A 21444-nucleotide genomic window follows, 5' to 3' on the forward strand; every position below is an offset into this window, starting at 1 on the left:
GTTTCCTGATTGTGGCAGGCTCTTGCTTGACTTCCCTTTTTCGCATCATTTCATTTCCTTTGCCTCCATTTTCTCTACGGCTCGATGATATTCGCTGTGTAAGAGCAGGAATATTACATTCACAGGCCTTCTTCCATCTTCACATGTGTGTGTGAACAGTAATCATAAAACATCATGAAATGGATGTGTGTTCCAAAAAGGAGCGACAGGACAAGAGAAACTGTCTTTGATTTACAGGGTGTATCGCACTGGTTCCCCACCTGCAGAGATTGTTGCCGTTTGGGACAGAACTCGGAGAGGCCTCTGTTTTTGTTGTGCCATTGCTCTTTTTTTTCCCTCAGTCAAAAAAGGTTGGGGTATTAAAAATGATAGCTTCATGTGTCAGTGGAGCAATCCTTTTAAAACTTTTTCTTCACAAAAAGAGATGGTGCCTGCATTCTGGAGAACTGAGCTGAGAACAGAGAAGTCTAGATCGCTGTCTTCTCCAATTTGCAAAAAACTTGTTCTTGGTTACAGGACACTTTTCTTACTTTACCTTTCAAAGCTGCTCTTGAAGAATGACAGGATGACAGTGACTGTCTTGTCAGACATTTCTTCCTGACATGGAAAATCAAAGAGAATCGCCTTAAAAAAAAAAAAAAGAGGATCTCCCTCTGCTCTTCTTTCACAGAAGGGGTCTTGAATCCAGACGACCAGAGACTCACGACAGACAGATGCGTCCATCTTTTCCGTTTCAGTGTTTCTGTTCACCTGGTTTGCCTCCTGTTTCCCTGCCATAGGTCTTACCTTCTGAGATCTCGTTGTTCTCATCAGTGACACCGCTGTCTTGTGTCCTCTGGGACTGAACCACCTCGACGCCTGAACGCTGAGCTGGAAGAAATAACGCATAATGCAAGAATCTGTATTAATGAAACACAGTAACTTGGCCGAGATGTAGATCAATCAATTTCAATCAGTGTATCAACCAATAAAATGCAATACACAACAAGAGAAGAGAACAGAACAAACCACAAAAATGTATGAAATTATTAAGCGTTTAAGAGAGGGGAAAATAGTAAAACAGAATATTGCTAAAGTCCCAAGAACAGAATGTACCAGAATAGATACCATAAACCATGATTACAAATGAGTCAATATGACTGTATTTAAGCTTCTATGTAAGAAACAAGCCAAGTGGCAGCAAAACATCATCAAAACCTTACTTACGTTGATCAATTAGGCACAGCGTGACTGAGGATGTCAGTGAATCAACACTGATGGTTTCTGTTTTAATATAAGTTGGCTCCTCATTGTTTTATTTTGGCCAAACCGCCAACACTTTAATATTTGTTTGTATTAATCGGTCAATCACTCAGTTGAACCCTTATTGTAAGAGACATGACTGCTGAACTACGACGACACCAGGCCCGCCTCTAAGATCTGCTACTCACTTGGCTTGACTGCCAGTATCCATCGCTGCCACAAAAAGTAAACAGCAGCAATGAGCGTGGTTGTTTAAATGTCAAACATCATCACCCACATTTAGATTTAGATTTCATGAGCGCTGTTATACAGTGTTTTTCAATCAGCGGTGCAACATCAACAACACATTTGTCAGCACAGGAGACCATGCAATTGAGGACACTGTAATATTATGACATTTCTTTATTTTTGAAGAGCAGCTTGATATTCTAAATGCTGAGTCAAAGGGCTTTCCCACTCTGACATGAATACATTTCTGGAGGAAACACCTCAGCGCCTGTGGATTTCTGCATTGAAGAACCTGTTTAAAAGGTTTATGTGACTTATTTATTTTTTTCCTGAAGCCAGTATGACGAGTAAATATCAGCAGGTCGCTGAATGTCAGTGACTGAAACAAAGTAAACAAATCACGCGGCTTATTTTTGCGTTCGAAACCACAGCAGTGAGCTGAGGTGTGCTGTTGTTGTTTGTGTTGCTGTTTGAATTCTTTCCCGCTTTGCTCAACTTGTCTTGCACTCCGTCCTCCACCAACCACACAGCTTAAACATTAGCCAAATAAACAGCAGAGCATTAAGGCAGAACGTGCACACAGAGAGTACAGACATCACTAAATACCACAGTACTGCTGTGTTGTTGTCTACAGGTTCAAACCTTCCAGCATATTGCTCTCAAGGCCACACCCCAATCAGTGATGTCACAGCAGGTATTCTGTAAATCATAGCTGATGAAAAACACTCGCTGTGACATCACTGATTGAAGCCAGAAGTGTGGCTAGACGTCACATAGAGATCCGTTCAGCAGCAGTTTGCTGTCACGTGTGAGTCACCGTGGCTGCCACCATTTACATCAGAATGTCTTAAGGTTGTTGCACTTACTTCTAAAGTTCATTTTACATTAACAACAACTTTAAATTACATGGTGCTACTTCTGTAAACCCCCAATCTGAAGACAGCCTGTTCCTTTCTGGAACAACTGACAGCATCAATCTAACAGCGCTGCAGCAGCATTCAAAGCCACTCGTCAGGGGAGTCACACCACTGAGGGTTGAAGATTTGACTCAGGGAAAGTCTCTTACCTTCATGTTTGGCCTGAAGTGGTTTGCTCTGCTGTCCTCCACTGACTGCAATTATCTTAAAATTGTATTCTTTAGAAGGGTCAAAGTCCTGGATGAGTAACTTTGCTTCCTGCTTCAGTACCTGAACCTCCTTCTGCTCTCCACCTGTTCCAGGGTAAGAGAAGAACAAACGCTCAGAAGCTGAAGTCTGATGATTAGAGAGAAGAAACAATTGCTGGTTTGAATCCTGGCCACACAAGGGAATCATTTCTAAGATTCATTTAATTATTAATTTAATGGGGAGAACATGCAAACGCAGCGGGGACTGTGTAGCCATGTTTATGGCTGTCGGTCAGTCTAAGGCTGCGTTCACACCCAGCATGGTTTTTCAAGATTATTTGAGAACAAGGTGGCACCTGAATTCTAACCGGTGAAGACCCACTGAAAGGGGCGCAGCGTGACGCGCCGCAAAGTGCGGCCCCATTCATTTTCTATGCGACACGAGCGAATCGATTTGCAAGGCATTGAGATTGTTCTGTAAATGAGGGCGAAATTCGCCTGCCAGCTACGCAAGTATTGTGCCAATTAACTGACAGCAAAAAAGCAAAGCAGTGGTGGGACAGGAAGTTTAGTCTTTACCTGCTGTGGAGACATGTCTGTGGAGGAGAAGATTTCTAGGATCCGTCTTTTCTATGTCCCTGGCCTCCAGGATTACAACGCGCTTCTGGGCACAACGTCAAAGTTGTGGGCAAAAGTGCAGGTTGCTTATTTAGACAATGTTTGCTAATGAGCAAGCTACTTGTTAGCTCGTGCGATTGGTCACTTCCAGTGGGTCTTCTCCATAAGGCCATGTTTGGACCATTTAAGATTAAAGGGAAGGATAAAATATATCTAAATCAATAAATCACTATGCAAAGGTAGCAGGACACCGCATGGTAACATAATTTGCTTTTTAAAGAGTAACTTAACATCCCCCGAAAATCTTGTTTTTGCTGACTCCACCCAACCACACCTATCAGTGATGCTGGGTGAAACAGGCTAGAAACTTTCAACCAGAGAGGGCAGCAAAACACTGCTTTTCAGCCTGGTGAAAAAGAACAACTGTATTAATCCTCTTGGGGAAATTTTTTCACTCCGTTGTTTTTTTTTTTTCATTTACACACACAGAAATACACACACACACACACATACACATATATACAGGACCTATAAACATGCATTATTGTAGAGAGATGTCAGAGTGATGGGGCTGCAGCATAGCACACCTCTCCAGCTGCCAGTCCAAGCCAAGTCCCCGTGGACTGAGCTACCGCCCCCCTAAAGCTGGCTTTACAGTATTTTTTCTTTTTAATATGAACAAAAAGCCCAGAAGAGACCAAAACTAACAATGAATTCATCCTGCTAACTGACTGTAATAAAGGAATGTGTCACCCAGTGCAAAGGTATGGCTTTTCATGTGGTTTTTTTAATAGTTTTTGGACAACAATAGAGCTCTAGGGCACAGAAGAATAAAATAGAAGGATGATAGAAGGATACATTCATCGTTGCTTTTAGTCTCTTCAGGAGAACTGTTGTTCATAACAAAAAGATAAAATGAACACCAACCTTCTGCTTTAAAAATCTTTGGAAACACACAAACACAAAGCTTGTGCATTAACAATTTATTCCATAGTACAAACGTTTCATTGTCTTTTATTCTATTTCCATTGTACCTTTCTCCTTGCAATCAAAATGATTGCTTCAGGATAATTTACATTGTCTGGCATCATTTTAAATGTGATAATCACTTTGCAGGGATCACACGTCAGCAATATCCGTGTAATTATGTTCACATAAATTCAATACAGGCACCCGCAACACCTGTTTTAGCAGCATAAAGATCTACAGACTGCAAGCAAAGAACTTTGAACTCGAACAGCAAAACTTTTTATTCCTGAAGGAGCAATTAAACCTGTGGACTGAACTCCTTGCGTCCTTGTACAGGAGACATAGGCCTTTTCCCACTGCAGGTCAAATGTCAAAGTCTTACAGAAGTTATACAGAAATATCAATCTGAGAGACATCCACACAGGGAATTGTGGACTGAGTTGTTTTGGGAAGAAGTCTTTTCAACACCTGACCAGCACTTAAACTCTGCTGGCCTGGAACAACAACACAAGGATCAATAGCAAGAAAAGAGAGACAGACAAACTATAAGGCGATAGACAACTGATGAGAGCTGCCAGGAAAGGAAAGAAAGAACGGAAGAAGGGAAAAGAATTTAATGAAGTGAAGGTAGAAAGAAGACATCTTTAAAGAAATGTTATACAGGTTATACAGTGTTCAGCTACCTCCACACTCAGAGAGCACTCAGTATACTCTAGGACTGACGTGTGTCTCCAAAATGTGCTTATGCCAAATCAAATTTCTCTGCATATAGAGAAACATGCAGGTATGACCTACAGTACTGTATTTCGTGGAGCACTTGTGTTCTTTTTGGCATTAAAGACAGTTTGACTTCTGACTCACACTGAGGCCAGACATACGTCTGAATCATGAACAGCCTGCTGTACCTTAACTGGAACCATTAACACACCATTAAAAGGCTTTTACAACTCAGGTCTGTGAACTGCTCTTTAAAAAAGGGAAGGATTCGGTGACTGCAGCTGATATTAATGGCATTATATATCACAAGCGTCTTCATCAGCAGCAAATATCAAGGAGACATCTATATAAAAACACACACACACGGACACTTCAGCAGAGCAAAGGGCTGCTGATGAAGACGCTTGTGATAAAGAACGCCATTAATGACCTTCAGTTATTGAACAGTCTCTCAAACCACCACACCAAACTATTAGTATGCATGTGAACTGTACACACCTACTACACACTTCTCTGCATTCTCAAATAGCCTCAAACTATTTCCAAATATGTGAAAATGTCTTCAGTTGCATTTGAAAGTGACACGATCGCTTAAACTGCCCAGAAAAGAAAACGAACATTTAGAAGCCCTGTGGCATCACAAACTGAGCAGATGAAAGATTAACTTTATTAACACCTGCGGTGGCGACAGCTCATCACAGCAGCAAAGACTAGAGGGAAAACAAATAAGAACAAACAGTAAAAGGTATAAACCAAGAATATGAATAAAAATGTGATAAGGAGTATAAATACAAATCAAATAAAAAGATATGTATTCAGCATCTAATCCTGCCAAATGTGGTTTGCTGTCGTAGCGGCAGACGGTTTGGCAGAAGTCAGCAGTTTACAAATTGACTGATAAGCGTAGGTTTCTGTTTCCTGGCTTTGAGAGAGTCTATCATGTCAACAGATATTGATTGAAAAGTCCAAGATCATCACATGCAAATTAGTTTAAGAGTTCTTGATGAAAGAAAAGTGCTATTACTTGTATGCGTTTTTGGATGATTTAATTCAACTCGTCAGTTTGCCTCCTGCTGAGTTGTTTTACTTTAGCTGCAACAAATGTTCCAACTGGGATCAATAAATCTTCTTAAATTGTCAGTTACCAAAGCCAATTTCTTTATGTAAAAATGACTGATTCAAAAATCTACTTTCCACCATCTGCTCCTAAAAAATGACTGTCAGTACAAAAGCCAACATGCTATTGCATTGCTTATGCTATTTTTAAAACAGGAATTAGTTCCTTAAATGCTTGGATGACAAAGAGTATATAAAATATTTATATAGTACAGCTAAATTAAATAATAATCAGTTTGTCGTCACATTCTGGAAGTAAAACTTGAATGTGCATGTTCTGTATGTTGCATCTGTCTATGAGTTCTGCCATGACTTCAACCAGGAAAAGAGAATCTCAATGAAACCATCCAGCAGAGCTCTACAAAAACTCCCCACTGTTAAAGAAAATTAACTACCGCGCCGTCACTGCTTTTCCACCTTCATTACACTCAGCGAGAAGATGATCATCCCCGTTATTCACCTTCCTCACTCGGCCCAGAAGGCACGCAGCGATCCCTGCACATCCAGTTACTCTTTAAATCTGATTTTTTATCTCCTTTCCTTCAAAACTAAGCACTACCCAAAGGCAACGTGCTGCAAAGCGAGCTGTGTGGGCATGTCTCAAATGAGGCCATCATCCTTTGATGAAAATGTCAAGCTGATTTCAATATCTGTAAGAATATGAAAAGACAGTAAAGCTTTCCAGAACAAGTGAGGCTACAGCGGGCATTACTGTTAAACTGAAAAGCGTTTGCATCATGTGACAAAAGAGAAAGGCAATGGTTAAAGGGAACTCCCTGCGTTTACATGTCATCATACAGTCCCAGAAACATTTTGCAAGCCTTTAACCACCAGAAAATGAAACCAGAGCAACATGATTTTATTCTTTGACAAAAGCTGCAGATGATCAGATTTTGTCTGGATCCGTCACTCTCCCTCTGCTTTACATTTTATTTATCTATATCCAACATCCCTCTTTCCATTTACGCTCACCCCAGCTCCATCCCTCATCCTGCCCTCTAGCATCTCTCTCTTTTTATATTCTTGTGTCATTCCCTCCACCCATTCAACTCTCCCTCGCGGTGTCAGGGGATGGCTGCCTGTGCTTACTGCATCTTATCTGACATTTTCTCCATTACTGTGATCAAACAGACGGCCAAGCCATACCAAAAGCTACAGGTTTACTTCGTCGCTGGCTGACAGCAGCACTAGTGGCAGCGGTCGACTTCACCTTCAAACTTCAGGCCACAATGGATTAATGCATCCAGCAGTGTAGAGGTAAATAAAAATAATAAAGTGAGTAAAACCTTGCAAGCCTGTATTTCTGGTAAAATGTTATGTTTCCAGTCTGTAACAGTCTCAAGGAAGCACATTGAATAGATGGTATACTGAAAATCACACATGCTCTGCAGAGAAACACACCTGGTTGGTGCAGATCAGGTCATTCTGTACCACGCTGGTTTCGATCGTTTCATTAACAACAAGACTCCTCCACACGCGGCTCACCTGCTGTTGTACAAACGGAATCGCAGGTGAAAAAATCCAAAACGCGAGATGTGTTTTTTGGGCGACTTTATAAAAACATACTGCTGATTGGAGCTGGGAATCGCCACTGATTGCCCGAATCGACTCACAAAACCTTCGTGATACATGTAAATTAGCATAATATGCTGTGGAATTTTAGTGTTATTCACGCTTTAATACTGCGTGGTTATGTATCAACATTTATACGCACTGTTTGTGAACTTCCTTCCTTCCTTCATCAAGCTAGCAGCACAACACGTGAAAGCAACCAAATCTGTAAAGTTTCCCCAAGTATTCTAGTATTGCAGCTTTGGTACGCCTTCCAATCTGCGGAGCCCAACTCGCTGTACTTCGCAGCCGGAGAAAGCTTCTCCTGGAGAGGATCAACCAACACTGGGGGCTCAATACGGGTAAACAGCACTTTCTGACCTGGGTGTTTTTATTCTCTTTTTAGCTACAGAGCTAATGTCAATCTACTTGTCATAGAAACAAGACCCATGCGCAGCGTTTTTCTCTCTCACCGCACAGACGCTTCACTCCAGTGCTTCTCTGCCAGAAAAAAAACACAAGCCCTAACGGAATTAAAGCTTCACGCATCAACGGGAAAAGGCATATATTAAAAGATCGATCTCAGATTTTATGAATCGACATCGGATAATTCTAATGAATCGATTAGAATCGGAAAATCTATTTTTTAAACCCAGCCCTACTGTTGATGAAGAAAGTCAAAAGAGCAGACACATACAGAGAAACAGAAAGAGGCGGGGCAAGCCGGTGTGTGTGCAGTAAGAGACAGAGGTGTAGGGGTGTGTGCGAATATCCAAATCCCAAAATTAAAAACCGAATACCTAACCAACGAACAGATTCTTTAAATGGATTCCATCTTTCTTATACAGTATAATCTTCCTTTATTGTATCAAGTATCTAGTGTCTAGTGAGGGAAATTGAACTGTATCTCCACAAACCCACTGAGGGACACCTACTGGGCCTCACAACTTACTTTGGCAATCTTTTTTAACTGTCCTATAATTACAAGTTCTCAACAGAATGAATTCTTGAAGCTTTCCGTCATAACAGCAACAGGAGTAGAGGACAGTTTTTACAGCAGTACATGCAGCTGCACCTTTCCCACTGCAATAACACTCTTTGTCTTTGCACTCTGATGTCTTCTTCGGTGGGAAAAATAACCAGAACGGAAAGGAAAAAATATATTAAAGAAAAAAAAAAACAGTGTCTCTAAGTCTGTACACCCATTCCAATCTACAGTATTCCAGTAAGGCAAACTGACTAACTGGGTAGCAGTTTAAGCTGATAACAACTGAATATTTGAAACATTACATCATAACAATAAAATAGTGAAGAACGCTAACAAATGTGTTTGAGTCTTTATAGCTATTCCTGCCTGTGCATCTACTTTCTCTGACTGCAATAAAAACATGGTCATACTAGGACTACAGCAACAACACACTCGTTCTCCAAGTTTTGCGTGCACAAACACACACACTGTCTGTATCATTTGTGCTTTATCTCCTCTATTTCTTCTCTCTGTATCCATTTTTAACTTGTATATGCAAATGAGCAGCACCTAAAATTAACCTAAATCTTGAGGAAGTGTTGCCATGTACTTGTCAGTACTATGAAGTGAAACTGAGCAGTGTAAAATTAGACCATACAAGTTTTGAAATCCAGTGATTTTATACAAATAAAAATAAAACAAAAAAACATTAAGTACAACTATGAATGAATGCCTGTCACAGTCCACTGATCATTTTTATGTTCAACAGTCAACCTGTACCAACGCTAAAATATTTACAGCATCCACAGCTGCTACCTTTAGGGGCCTACATTTTTACATCTTTCAAAACAGTTTCCAGTAGATTCTTACTGATCAATTCAATATATTGAAAAATGTCTACCCTTTTATGTTGTATGTGACATCTTTACCTGAAACCCAAAAACCAACTATGAGCTGGTGGAAGCCGAATGCCTAAATTATGGTGTAACAGGGGTGAAAAGGTCATAAAGGAAAAAGACAATTACAATGTTATGTTTACTTCCAACACGGTGGCCCGCCCCACATAAAATTCAGCAACACCTCCCCTGATGTCACATGATGCACTCTATAAATTAATCACACTATAATTACAATACAACACAAAATGAAGGCTTATGGCTTTGCATCACACCCATGAACAGTAAAAACGCCTGCAGTGCACCTGTTTTCACTCAGTGCAATAAAAAACTTGGCCACAGTTTTCAGTAATTCAGAGTAATACCCCTTATTATAACAGAGCAGTTTATGAACTATATATATATATACGCTGTAGCCTCACTTTATAACTATGATTACAGTCAACCTATGACAGAATCTTCTGCATAATGTCTATGTTGTTAAGTAAAGAACTCAGACAGAGAGAACAGCAGCCAACCAGTTTAAAACCAGTTTCTATGTAGCTGAACTCAGTGGAGGTGCTGCATCAAACCTTCGGCACTGCTGCGACTGACAGCGATGCTGAAAGCCTACAAGGAGATGCGGTGTCAGTTTACACTCAGTTACCATTTTATTACGTACACCTGGCTAAAACGTATTCAGGCTAGCCCTTCAAATAAATCCTACCTCCATGAAGGTTACAGTGTTCAATATTTGTTGAAACTATTTTAGAGAGGTGCTGATTTAACTTTATGGTCATTTTAGAGGCTGTGCTTCGTGGTGCTGTTGAACTGTATTGGATTATACTGAAAGATGGTTCTAATATTTAGTCTCATACCCTCATTGATTTAAATGGGTTACAATCAAGTATTAGAAGGGGTTTTTTACATTTGAAGCTGCTATTGAGGTTTTGGAATAAAGCTTCGAATATCTGTCGTCATATTTTATGACGTCATCGCCCTAAAAAAATTATAAATCCTCGAACAAAATTCTCAATTTGAATAAAGTGATTCGGCGGATTAAATGAGTTAGATTTTTATTAATTAAATCAACTTTCTTTAATGAATATAACTCGTCAGTTTTGTCAACATAAATACATGTAGGCAGCAGGCTAATCCAATAAGGGCATAAAATAATGATGAAATAATAATGAGCCCTTATGGCTCAAATGTTGTTTTTGAAGGGTTAAACACTAACAAATATGGATTGAAGCGGAATATTTCATTAGATAAAAACATGTTGTGATTTTTGGAAATGATTACATCTATCTTTTCAGAATCAATGGACATGCAAAAAAAACCAAAAGCGTTCGAATGTTGATTTAGATTTCGAACGTCAATGTTAGGAATGAAACTTCGAACTATTCCGTACAGCCCTAACCTGAAGTGAATCCAATCACTTGCAAAATAACTTCCATGCCCATTAACAACACTCTAGACCCAAGCTGAGTTCCACATTGACATGCTGAGCCTTGCCACACCAACTTTAATGGGCTTCAGTATTTTCACAAACTTGTGGAAAACAAGCTTGTTGAAGCCTTCATCAATAAATCCAAAGGTGTCTGCTGCAATCAACCACGGGTTTCCACAGTGGGCACCCGAACAGCCGCAGTATCAGTTATATCAGATCCTCTGTGGTTACGTGTCTCTTTCTCTGCAGAGTGACTTATGAACCAGAATGCAGGTGAAACCCACATAAAAAGGTTGATTTGTTCTCCCTCGGGGGAAGAGGTCTGACTACTGTGCTCCTCTTTGCATAACTAGAATTTTTGTCCCACCAGCAAATGACTAACGCCATATAGTTAACATGATTTGTGAACCGACAGAAACTCTATCAACCTACTTTCTGTTGGTCATTTTACAACAAAGCCCTTAATGTCGTCTGGGTACCACATTGGTGCAACTTTTAACTACAAGTACTGATAGAGGCTCTTCTTTAATGATGCATCATCCCGTGGCAACTACTGCTGAGGAGACCTTGAGCAAGGCACTAGACAACAATCCATCACAGAGGTTGTGCTACTCAGCTTCCAGGTGTGAATGTGGGTAACTGTGTGAACACCAGACACGACTGTACAGGAGAAGAGTGTGAATTCCTTGTCAGATTTCCCTGGATAAATCAGTTTAAACTGGAAGGTTTCTGCAGGGAGCAAAGCTCCACCAGCTCAGAACAATCCTCCAACTCGCACAGCTGAAGCCTCAAACTGATTAATTTGCTGGTCTTCTGATCTTTTGCACCTTTTTTTTTTTTTTTTTTTTTACAAATTAATGAGCGATGAAGCAGGGATGTGAAATGTGATGTTCACTTTTGCCGAGATTGCTGTCAACTCCCACTACAAACAAACACGTCATTCACACTTGCCAAATTGGAAAAATATTAATAGAGTTAAGAAAAAACGGTCAAGTTTAAATTTTGAGGCAAACCTCACCTTCTGTTGAATTTATTTCACCTTTATTTTGTGAGCACGTGATGTAAATACGTGATGTCCCATCACATTATTTTGCAGAGAACCAGAAATCCTACATCCGGATCCTCATGGAAATCTTAACAGAGCCTCATGCTGGGGGCCACCAGTCATTAAATTATAACAAAATCTGTAACATATTGAGAACTCTCAATACAAAACAATGTCTGTAGTGAAAACAGAACCTGTCTTCCCTCTATCTTAAAAGTCAAGGTATCAATGATGAAAAGACAGCGTGAGCAAAGTCATGATAAAAGTTCCAGTAAAGCACAACATTTCTGAAACATACTGTAAGTGTCTTTTCCAGGTCAGTGCTGGATCTCACCTGGCCGAGTGGTGTAAATGACCTTGTAGCTTTCAAACTCTCCTTTTGGTTCTTTCCATGACACATGCAGCTTGGTGGGGCTCAGGATTTTGGCACGAAATCTCCGCGGAGATGAAACTGGACAGAGAAACAAGATAAACAGCTTTACACAATAACTGTCAGTTTGCAATGTACTGTAAATATTTGAATGAATGAATAAAAAATTCCTGTCATGCACCATCTATACCTCCAATATGTTTTTCTCAATATTAGAAAAACTACTGTCATCAGTGTGTATTAGTGGATTACATCCATAACAATGGATGGAGTTCAATTTTGTTCAGTCAATAGTTAATAATAAAAAAGAATTTAGTTTTTTTTTTTTTTTTTAGAATTTTGATTGAAAGATACGTAATTTCCAACAGATGTGTGTCTGCTTTTCAACTCCACATGTATTAACACAACAGGTTGTGTCAAACTGCTGCTCTTAACAGATGTTGTGCTTAAACGTGACAAAAACGTCAATTTATCTATAACTAGTCACAAACAGCGCCACTGCTCAGGATGTTTTACAGAACCGCAGGTTTCCCAGGATCTGCTCTCCTTCTGTTTTACTTCTGCGCGGCCGTTCATCTGCTAAGCACAAAACACGACTGTGACTGAGTTAAGTGATATTGAACTCCCTCCAGAGTTATGGCAGCGTAGAGGCAGTCGCTCCATCTGTGTTTTTAAACAGTTAGGAAAGGAAAAAAATAAAGAAGGATAAACTGTATTTCATCCAAGCGGGAGGATACACATCAGAGATATTAGCTTGCACAGATGTCACATTAAAAAGCAAAGTCCCACTCCCCTCCTCATCCTCATCCTCCTCTTCCTCATCTATTGACGAGCCCGCATTGTGCCTCTCTCCCTCTGTGGGGATAGACAGGTCTTCTTCTGCGTTCCATTTACCGTCAGCATCAAAGCCTCTCATCCTGATTAGTTGTTGGCCCTGTCAGCCGCCTAGAGGCCTACCCCCCACTTTTCTCTCTGTATCCTTCCCTTATATTCATTTTCTCAAGCTTACACTCTCTCCACCTCCATCTCCTCATCTGTCCCTCTGTCTTATTCTTTCTATCTGATCCCTCCCTGTCCTGATCTCCTTTCTTTCCTTTCTTGTCTTTCTGCGTCTCTGTGCTTTGAAATTGTCGTCAGGGGTAAGAAGAGGATGAGAAAAAGGAGTGAATGTGACTTCCTTTTAACTGCAAGGAGAAAAAGAACAAAGGGCACCAAAGGGAAAGGCACTGGAATAGCATCTGTTTACTATTCCTCTCCTGTCCTAGGCAGGAGTGTTTAGATGTACAACACAGAGTAACTAGATCCACTGAGCTGTACAATATTCAAATACACTTTAAAATGGCCTCGATCTGTGTATAAACCCTCAGAAAAGTCAACAACACTGTGTCTGTGGAACTTTTTTTCCTCATACACAAGAGTATGATCATATTTCACTAAGCTCCTACGCACTGTTGTTGTGTTTTCACATTAAGACACAGGTTAAAACACTGGAATAAGGCCATTGTAAAGCACTGCAGTGCCAAAAACCACATTTCCAGGGTCGACAACCACAACACCCCATCATTTTGACACCGGCAGAGCCAAATCCCAGATAATAAATATGTATCTAGAAGCAACACATTCCCCGGTCTAATTTGGTTAACTATAAAAAAAAGGAAAGCCAGGGGGTGGAAAATAAAATATGAAACCCACAAACTCGTTTCTGTGTTTGTGTCCTCATTATGAGGTGAGCCATCTGCTGCCGCCGACTTCTTTAAATACCTACACTGTGATTGACGCCTGGTAGAGCTCTGATGCTCTGAAGCACAATACACAAGAGGCTTAAAGGGATGGTTCACCCAAAACAAAAAATGAGAAAAACATATTGACTTTGGAAAATGCACCTTTTAGAAGGAATTTTTATTGCTGTGTCTGTTTGGGACAACATGCATACATGTTGTCTCTCCATATGACATATGGTAATACCAATATGTATGAATATTTGAACACTAACAGATTTGTTTTTTGTAATGTGCCGCCCAAGGTAAAAAGACAGCTTTATTGAAAATGACACAAATTTGAAGAGAAAGTGGCTGTTTTCGTTAGCTTTTCTGAACTGATTTATCCACTTCCCTGCAGCTTTCTCCACAATACAGGATTTAGTCAAGCTGATAAGACCTATCGCCAAACACCTCTGCAGCGTTTTGGGTTTACCGCCTCTTTATGCATGTCATTATCTGCAGAAAACTACTCATGTAGGTATGCAAAGAAACTTGAGTTCAGCACAGGAAGGATAATCCTGATTTCAATGGAGAGAATGTGAAGCCGGGGCATTCAACAGCAGGCAAATATATTTATATACAAACACATATAAGGAATACTGTACCAATTATCTCACCAACCTGGGGATGAGAATGCGGGATGCATGGGATTTCGGCTCAGGGTTTAGCTCTCTCTCGCGGAAACAAAGGACATTCTCTCGTCTGGAGAGAGCTGCTCAAATCACAAATGATTTGAGAAGCAGATTTCGCACGTTTCTGTTTGTAGTGTAGTTGAAATGTGTTGATCGGGTATGTTGCGTGTACCTGTGTGAGTGCATCTACATGTGGATGTGAATGCATGAATTATGTATGTTTGTCCGCAACTGGAGTCAAATGTATTCTTGTGTTTGCACATACAAATCTCAGTGAATATTATTCCCTGTAGCTTTGTTGGTTGTTTTTTTCTCACGCCTCTTAAGAAAACCTGCCGGTTCCTTTGCAGCACCACACACACACATACACACACACACACATACTCACTCACTCAAGTATTGAATGCTGAGCAAACAGCCTGGTGAAGACAAAAAGCCTTGCCTGTAGAGATGAGAACTTAATTCTCATCTATTTTTCATGGAGGATCTTGTGCAAACAGCAGAGCCGACTGCTGCCGAGGGTTGGAGGGGTGTTCGTCACACCCACCCAAAGTTTTGAGTGAATTTATATTATCAGCGAGAGCAGGCGAATCCAGGGGACATTATTAGGTGAAGGGACGGTGCTGAGCTGAGACGGTAAAACTCTCGTCTGTGAGTAGGAAGCTTTTAGTTTGCAAACATGTCTTTTATGCTGTGATTGCAAAGAGCAGACTCTCTTAAAGATGCTGCACAGAGCATTACAACATCAATGCATCATTACAATATTAAACTTCAGATCAGTATATTTACTACACACTGTACTTTTCCCAGATATAGGGCACAGTCCTTCCAGAGCAAACTAGAGCTAAAGCTTTCAGAGTTTCTGGTAAGGGAGGATGGTAAGAGGAGTCCAACATGTTTATCCTCTTCATGTCAAAATTTTGTGTAATTTGGAGATCCAATTATTTTTCGGTTTCATACACTGATAATTTCCACTTCTATCCCTGTAGCTTCTGATTATATTCACTGGAACGTCACTAGTTGTCAAAAAAGTATCACTGAACAACTGCCATTTGACCACATTCCCCTTGCCTGTTTCTTCTGCAGGTACGGAAACTTACGGATACTTCTTCTATTATTTCTGCAGGCAAGGAAAACATGAGAAGCCTCGACAAAGCCTGAGCTAAGCCACTGAAATCGTTCTTTGACCTTTTAAAGAGGGATTTTGTGACAGGTGTTGGGTTAGAGAGTAATTGAGGACATGACTTCAGGGCCAGCCGGGCCTAAGGAATTTTTAAATGTATTTTTAAGATGTTTTATAAACTACAGTTATAGTGGGGCGGCTCGGTTGGAAATAGATTCCACAATTCCGTCAGTGATTCTGCTATCACAGAAACTATAGGGCCCTACCTTAATACTGCCATGAGTCTGTCGCTGGCCCGTGCCGGGCAACCGTCCCCCTTGCCACCGGGCCTAACAACTTTTCTGGGGGAAACCCTGTAATTACTGTAATTGTAATAAAAGCCCTAACTCACTTTTCTATATGGCACAAGGACACTTGGTAAACATAAAAGTTAAACGCCAAAATAATATTGTTTCACATCTCTGGACTCTCTGGCAAAGGGTTGTGCTCATGGATCAGCATGAAGTCTATTTATCTATCTGTCAGCTTTTCATTTTGAAAAACTTCACCTTATCTGACTCCTCTGAAAATAACAGAGAGCCACACAGCCGACGAGTTTCTCAGTGGAAGCTCTCCAAGCTAATCGTAACTCCTCAGTTCTTCCTGGGTCACTGGTGTAGCCGAGGCTAGCACACTATGGCCTCTTCACTGAGGAATGCTGTGGTTGCTTTCAGGTTCCTTGCACTCTTGCCAAAACTAGCAAGCATCCTTATTGTGACAGACTTATTCTGTTGCACAAATGTCAAGCTGTACCTTCACTGGGCCAATTATGGTTGCAGGCTGACTGGTAAACATTCTTGGAGGTAAATATATTCTTACTTATAGGTGCTTTCAGACAGCGAGTGGTGCCATCGAGGTAGGTGGCAATGACAAGAAGAGAGAGTTTGAATGAAAGTCACACGGCTATTTGTTCTTTTGCCTGAGCTGACTATTGTTCAACATTTCCAGCTAGCTGTGTTATCATGGCAACCGTAACAACCACACTGAGAAAAACAATACAGGGCCCAACTTTAATGGTATCCGCGAACCTAATTTTGCAACAATCGAGAACTTTTAAAAGCTGAATTGGAAAAACATCAGATTCATAGTTGGATTACCCAGTATGGGTCAAAAACACTGAAATTATGTAATTAGTATTGTAATTATATTGTCATATTGACAAGCATTCCCTCTCTATTAAACTATTTAAAATACTATGTAATGGGATAAAAACACCAATGTCACTAGGTAGCTGACACTCTCTGAAAGGAGTGTATGGTATGATTGTCCAGGTTAGCTAATTAGCTTGCATGCTGACCTGTCAAACCCTTAATCTGCTATTATGGTATGGCACGGTATCAGCCCATCCACTGACTTTATGGTTATGGCACTATGTCAGCAGGCTTTGGTTCACCACCACATTACTGAGCAGGTTTAGCCCTGTTTCAAGTTCAACACTGCCAACAACCTTTGAAAGTTGGCAGATGCTAAATGTGTTTGGGTGCAACACAAGTACATAACTGTGCTCAATGCAAAACATCAATCTTTAAGTGTGTTCCTTTTTTCTTTTTTTTTCTTTTTTTTACCAGATGTGACACCCAACACATTAAGATTGAAAACAGATACAAAACCTTATCTGAGATCCACGGTCAGGTCTTCTGTATAATAAGGTAAAGACTCACTCAGCACAGCTAATTTAAGACTATCAGTCCATCATTTGCATTCCTAGAGAGGAGGTCTACTTGGTAAAAAGGAGTGTATAAGATTGTTAATGATGATAATGGTATTATTATCTCTTTGTCTCTTTGTTAATGGAGGTAATAAGTGAGGTTATGTGTTAATTGCTGAATAAGTTAAATTAGTTAAATAGGGTGAGAGACGATGTCAGAGAAGACATAATTACATGAAGAGCTCTTGTCTTACAGACGTTGAGGCGCTATGGTAAAACACACAAATGCTGTGAAATTAACAGTTGTATGGGAGCAAAAGACAAGTTTATCAAAAACTGCTTTACGCAAAGATAGTAAGATAATGCGCATGTTTAGCACAAATGTTTTTTGAATTCAAGAATAAGTTGGGGATTAGTGATTTCAAATGTGTAACCTGAGTTACACAGAAATCTATCATTAGCACTTGAACACTCCCCCAAATAAATAAATAAGTTAAAGACATGTGAGGAGGTGACAGAATGTGCCACAGCAAACCAGTTTGTCTAGCAGACAGTAAAACACGTTTCCCCATTATGTTTTTGGCATCAAGGCTTTTCCCTTTGAGACAGACACATGTGGGTAAATGCACATTAAAAGGATAAATTAAATAAAAATAAATATTTCAAAATAAAAGTCCACTTCCTTGGAGCAAAGCTGCACATCAAAATTGCAACACAGTGAAATTCAGAATTTAACCTGTTGAACAAACCGGTGAGTGCAAAGGATACCTGCATTTCCACAACAGGGCCACACTGAGGTTTACCGAGCCAGCAAAGAGCTTACAATCTTTATCCCAATGCTGAAAGCAGATAAGTGGTGAATGATTTCTAGCCCTGTTTGGCACCATTGTGAAAACAACCGATTAATTTTTCAAGTAAATTAGGAAAATAGGCTGTTCATAGCCGTGTCTGGTCCTGAAACAGGAAGCCCTGGCTGGCACTGTTTTAAACCAAAATGGAAATCCCTAGGAAACCCTGCGAAGCACCATAATGGGAAGCCCTAGGAAGCCCTGTTTGGCTATGTGGTAGAAAGCCTTGTTTGGCCTCAAAGTCGAAGGCCCCAGGTTGAAGAAAACTGTATTGAAGATTGAAGGCAGTCATCATGGAAACAACCACTAAAACTAGGTTTCAATGAGGGAACTCTCGGCCCTGTGGGAGTTCCTGGTATTCCCATTTGGCACCAATGTAGAAAGCCTTGCATAATCCTATAATGAAAATGAAATGAAAACCCCCAGTTATCCTTGTTTAGGGACGTCAGCAGCTGGCCTAGTTTCTAGCTCTACATGGTGCCACTGTGGAAAGTCCTAACAGTTTAGCACTGCGTTTGAAAGCTAAGGCTTGCCCTGTGGGGTACCATTAGAAAACACCATGATTAGCCTTGTTAGCCCTTTTATAAAAAGCCCATTTGGTCCCGTGTAGCTGTGTGGTAAACCCCTATAGGCCTTGTTGACACTATTGGCCCTTGAGTGGAAAGCAGGCTAGCGGAGGTACTTACCTTGGCCCTGCGCCGGCTGAGGGAACAAAGAGACGAGAACGAGGCCCAGCAGGCAGAGGCTCAGTCTGACTGAGAACTGCATCCTGGTGGCAGTAAGCAGGAGGACACAACACACCTGATGCAGAGGGAGGAAGAAAGGGAGGAAAACCAGGAGCAGGAAAAGACAGGTGAGGAAGGAGAAAAACAGGAGGAGGAACAGAAGATGAGACAAGGAATGTCAGAGAGGAGGGAAGAGGACGGGAGGAGAAAGAGCAAGTCAGGTGAGGAAGGAGGAAGCAGGAAGGAGATGAGGAGGCGAGAGAGATGAAAAGGGAATGTATGAGGGAGGTTGGAGGACAGAGAGAGGAAAGAGTAGCAAGGGGAGCGATGAGGTAGAGGGAGACAAGGGCGGGGGGAAAGGGGAGTGTGAGAAAGAGGAGCAGGGAGGAAAAAGAGGAGCAGGGAGATGAAGGGATTTAAACATTCTCATGGCACTTTATAAGCATGTTATCCTAGATTATGTTGCAATATTAAGGCACTTAGATTTGAGTCAACTTGAATCAATTCTGTTCATGTTTGTGCAGTTACAGACAACCTAAAATGTCTTATATTTCATTGCTGTAAATATATATGAAAAAAGCATGTGATTTCATTAAGCATGCAGGTATGGATTTGTAAAAACGTTTCAAAAATTAAGAATCGACATTCATCTCTGGTAGGAAAGCCACCGCTTGATGATGTATAGACTGACAAGTTCACTTATAGCACTTATATTTGACCCCCCCCCGGCCCCCGGCCCTTCCCATCAAATCTCTTCCGAACTGATATTCCATTGGTTTACACTTTTAAATGATCCCTTCTCGAATTAAGCTGCAAAATGTCTCTTTTGCTACTTATCTAAGTCCTCCCCTTGTATGTAGAATTAAGTATATTATCATAACGACACACAATTTTTTGCCATACTTGGACGTTGACAAACTATTTGTGGATCAAGGTAAAGCACATAAAGTACTGACTGTAAGCACACCACCAATATTATCACTGTCACATACACATGCAAGTCTTCCTAGCTGCAGCAAACAGAAAGTACATTACTCCCTGCAAAAGGCTGAAGGTGCAGCGAGTAACACAGCTCTGTTTTCACTGTGTCCAAGAAACAAGACATGGGATATTAATAAAAACTGAAGATATGTTTACTTAATAACTGGAAGCAAATCCCTGATCATTAGAACACATGCATCTAATGTGCATCTGTTAAGGATTTAGAAATATAGCCCCTTTTGTTTCCAACTACTGCTACAGCCAACTTTTAATTTCAGGCAATTTTCAGTCATTTATTGATATGACTGACTATTACAACTTGGCATTTTCACCATGTCAGTGTGGAGGCAAGCTATGCTTGCGGTAATAAAAACAGAGCTAGGATTATAGGTCTGTAGAGAGCAGCCCTTCCTCAGTGTAACTTGAGAAAAATCACTACAATATCCATTAAATATTCCCTCAGGGATTTACAGCGTGACTGCAGTTCACTGTAGTGAGTTTATGGCGACACTAAACACCTGGCTATTTTATGTCCAACTCCTATAATAAACCTGCAGAGGATCAGCTTTTATATATTTTAGAGCCCCGTTGTTATACTGTTGAATGCTACTAACTTACATTATGGCATCACTAAAGATCCTTTAAGGGTTATTTCTTTTCATGTACCGAATCAATCACTCTCACTACAAGGTACTGAACATACAGTAGTAAGCATCGGTTGTTGTACATTCAAAGGACGCACAGCCACCCGATGCTGAGAAAAGTCATATCAGAGATTGTAAAATAATACCGTAAATAAAAGCAGCGCAAGTTTTCCTTAATTGAAATGAGCACAGGTGAGATCCGCACGGTGCGCCACCCGCAGCACAACGCGTGGAGCGAAAAGGTCCGCGGATCCGAGCGCTGCTTTGCAGATGTGTGCAGTGTGTGAATAAAGAGCAGTTCTACCTTCTCAGATCATATGTTTCCGGGCTCCGCAGCTCTCCTCCGGACAGCTGGCTGAGAAGCGACTCTGATCCACTCTGTTCACCAACTCCCGCGCCCCGTCGACCAGGAGACACGTTACACCGAGTGATACGCGAGACTACCGGTCAAACCTTTCACAATAAAATCCCTGCTGCTGCCACAGTTTACAACTGTACAGTGATGGTCAAATCCCAGATAGGTGTTGATAAGGAAATTACCACAATGACTAAATAAAATATTTGCTTCTTCTGTTCGTATCCAGGCTATTTCAACCCAATTTGACGCTGCTTCCCATGGCAGTCATAAAACGTTTACAGATTGTCAGTAGAAATTCTTTTTTTTATTATCACTATAACACTCCTTTGAAGTGTGGTAAGAAAAAAAACATAAAACGCCACTTTTACCAAGGCTGAGGCCTGTCCCACAAGTAATTATCTACTGAAAAACCGTAAGGCTCATTTTAGCCACT

The 21444-nt window shown here is 40.7% G+C and overlaps 1 protein-coding gene across 8 annotated transcripts in view; it reads right to left on the reverse strand.

Annotated features, from left to right (window-relative positions):
• LOC122864185 (collagen alpha-1(XIV) chain) overlaps positions 1-21085 on the reverse strand; it is a 216780-nt gene extending 195695 nt beyond the window's left edge. For 5 of the 8 annotated variants that reach the window (XR_006375160.1, XR_006375159.1, XM_044171361.1 and 2 more), the window contains exons 1-5: positions 20958-21085; positions 18990-19104; positions 12218-12334; positions 2537-2680; positions 787-870 (exon numbers count right to left, since the gene is read on the reverse strand). Coding sequence is in view for 6 of the 8 variants with exons in the window: in XM_044171361.1 (XP_044027296.1) it covers positions 787-870; positions 2537-2680; positions 12218-12334; positions 18990-19071 (427 nt within the window). In the remaining 2 variants the exon portion in view is untranslated. The other 3 variants (XM_044171360.1, XM_044171364.1, XM_044171363.1) reach the window with 3 other exon arrangements.
• Between the last annotated feature and the right edge of the window lie 359 nt (positions 21086-21444).

This window comes from Siniperca chuatsi, linkage group LG17 (genome assembly GCF_020085105.1).
Source record: "Siniperca chuatsi isolate FFG_IHB_CAS linkage group LG17, ASM2008510v1, whole genome shotgun sequence".
In the NCBI taxonomy this organism is placed as follows: domain Eukaryota; kingdom Metazoa; phylum Chordata; class Actinopteri; order Centrarchiformes; family Sinipercidae; genus Siniperca; species Siniperca chuatsi.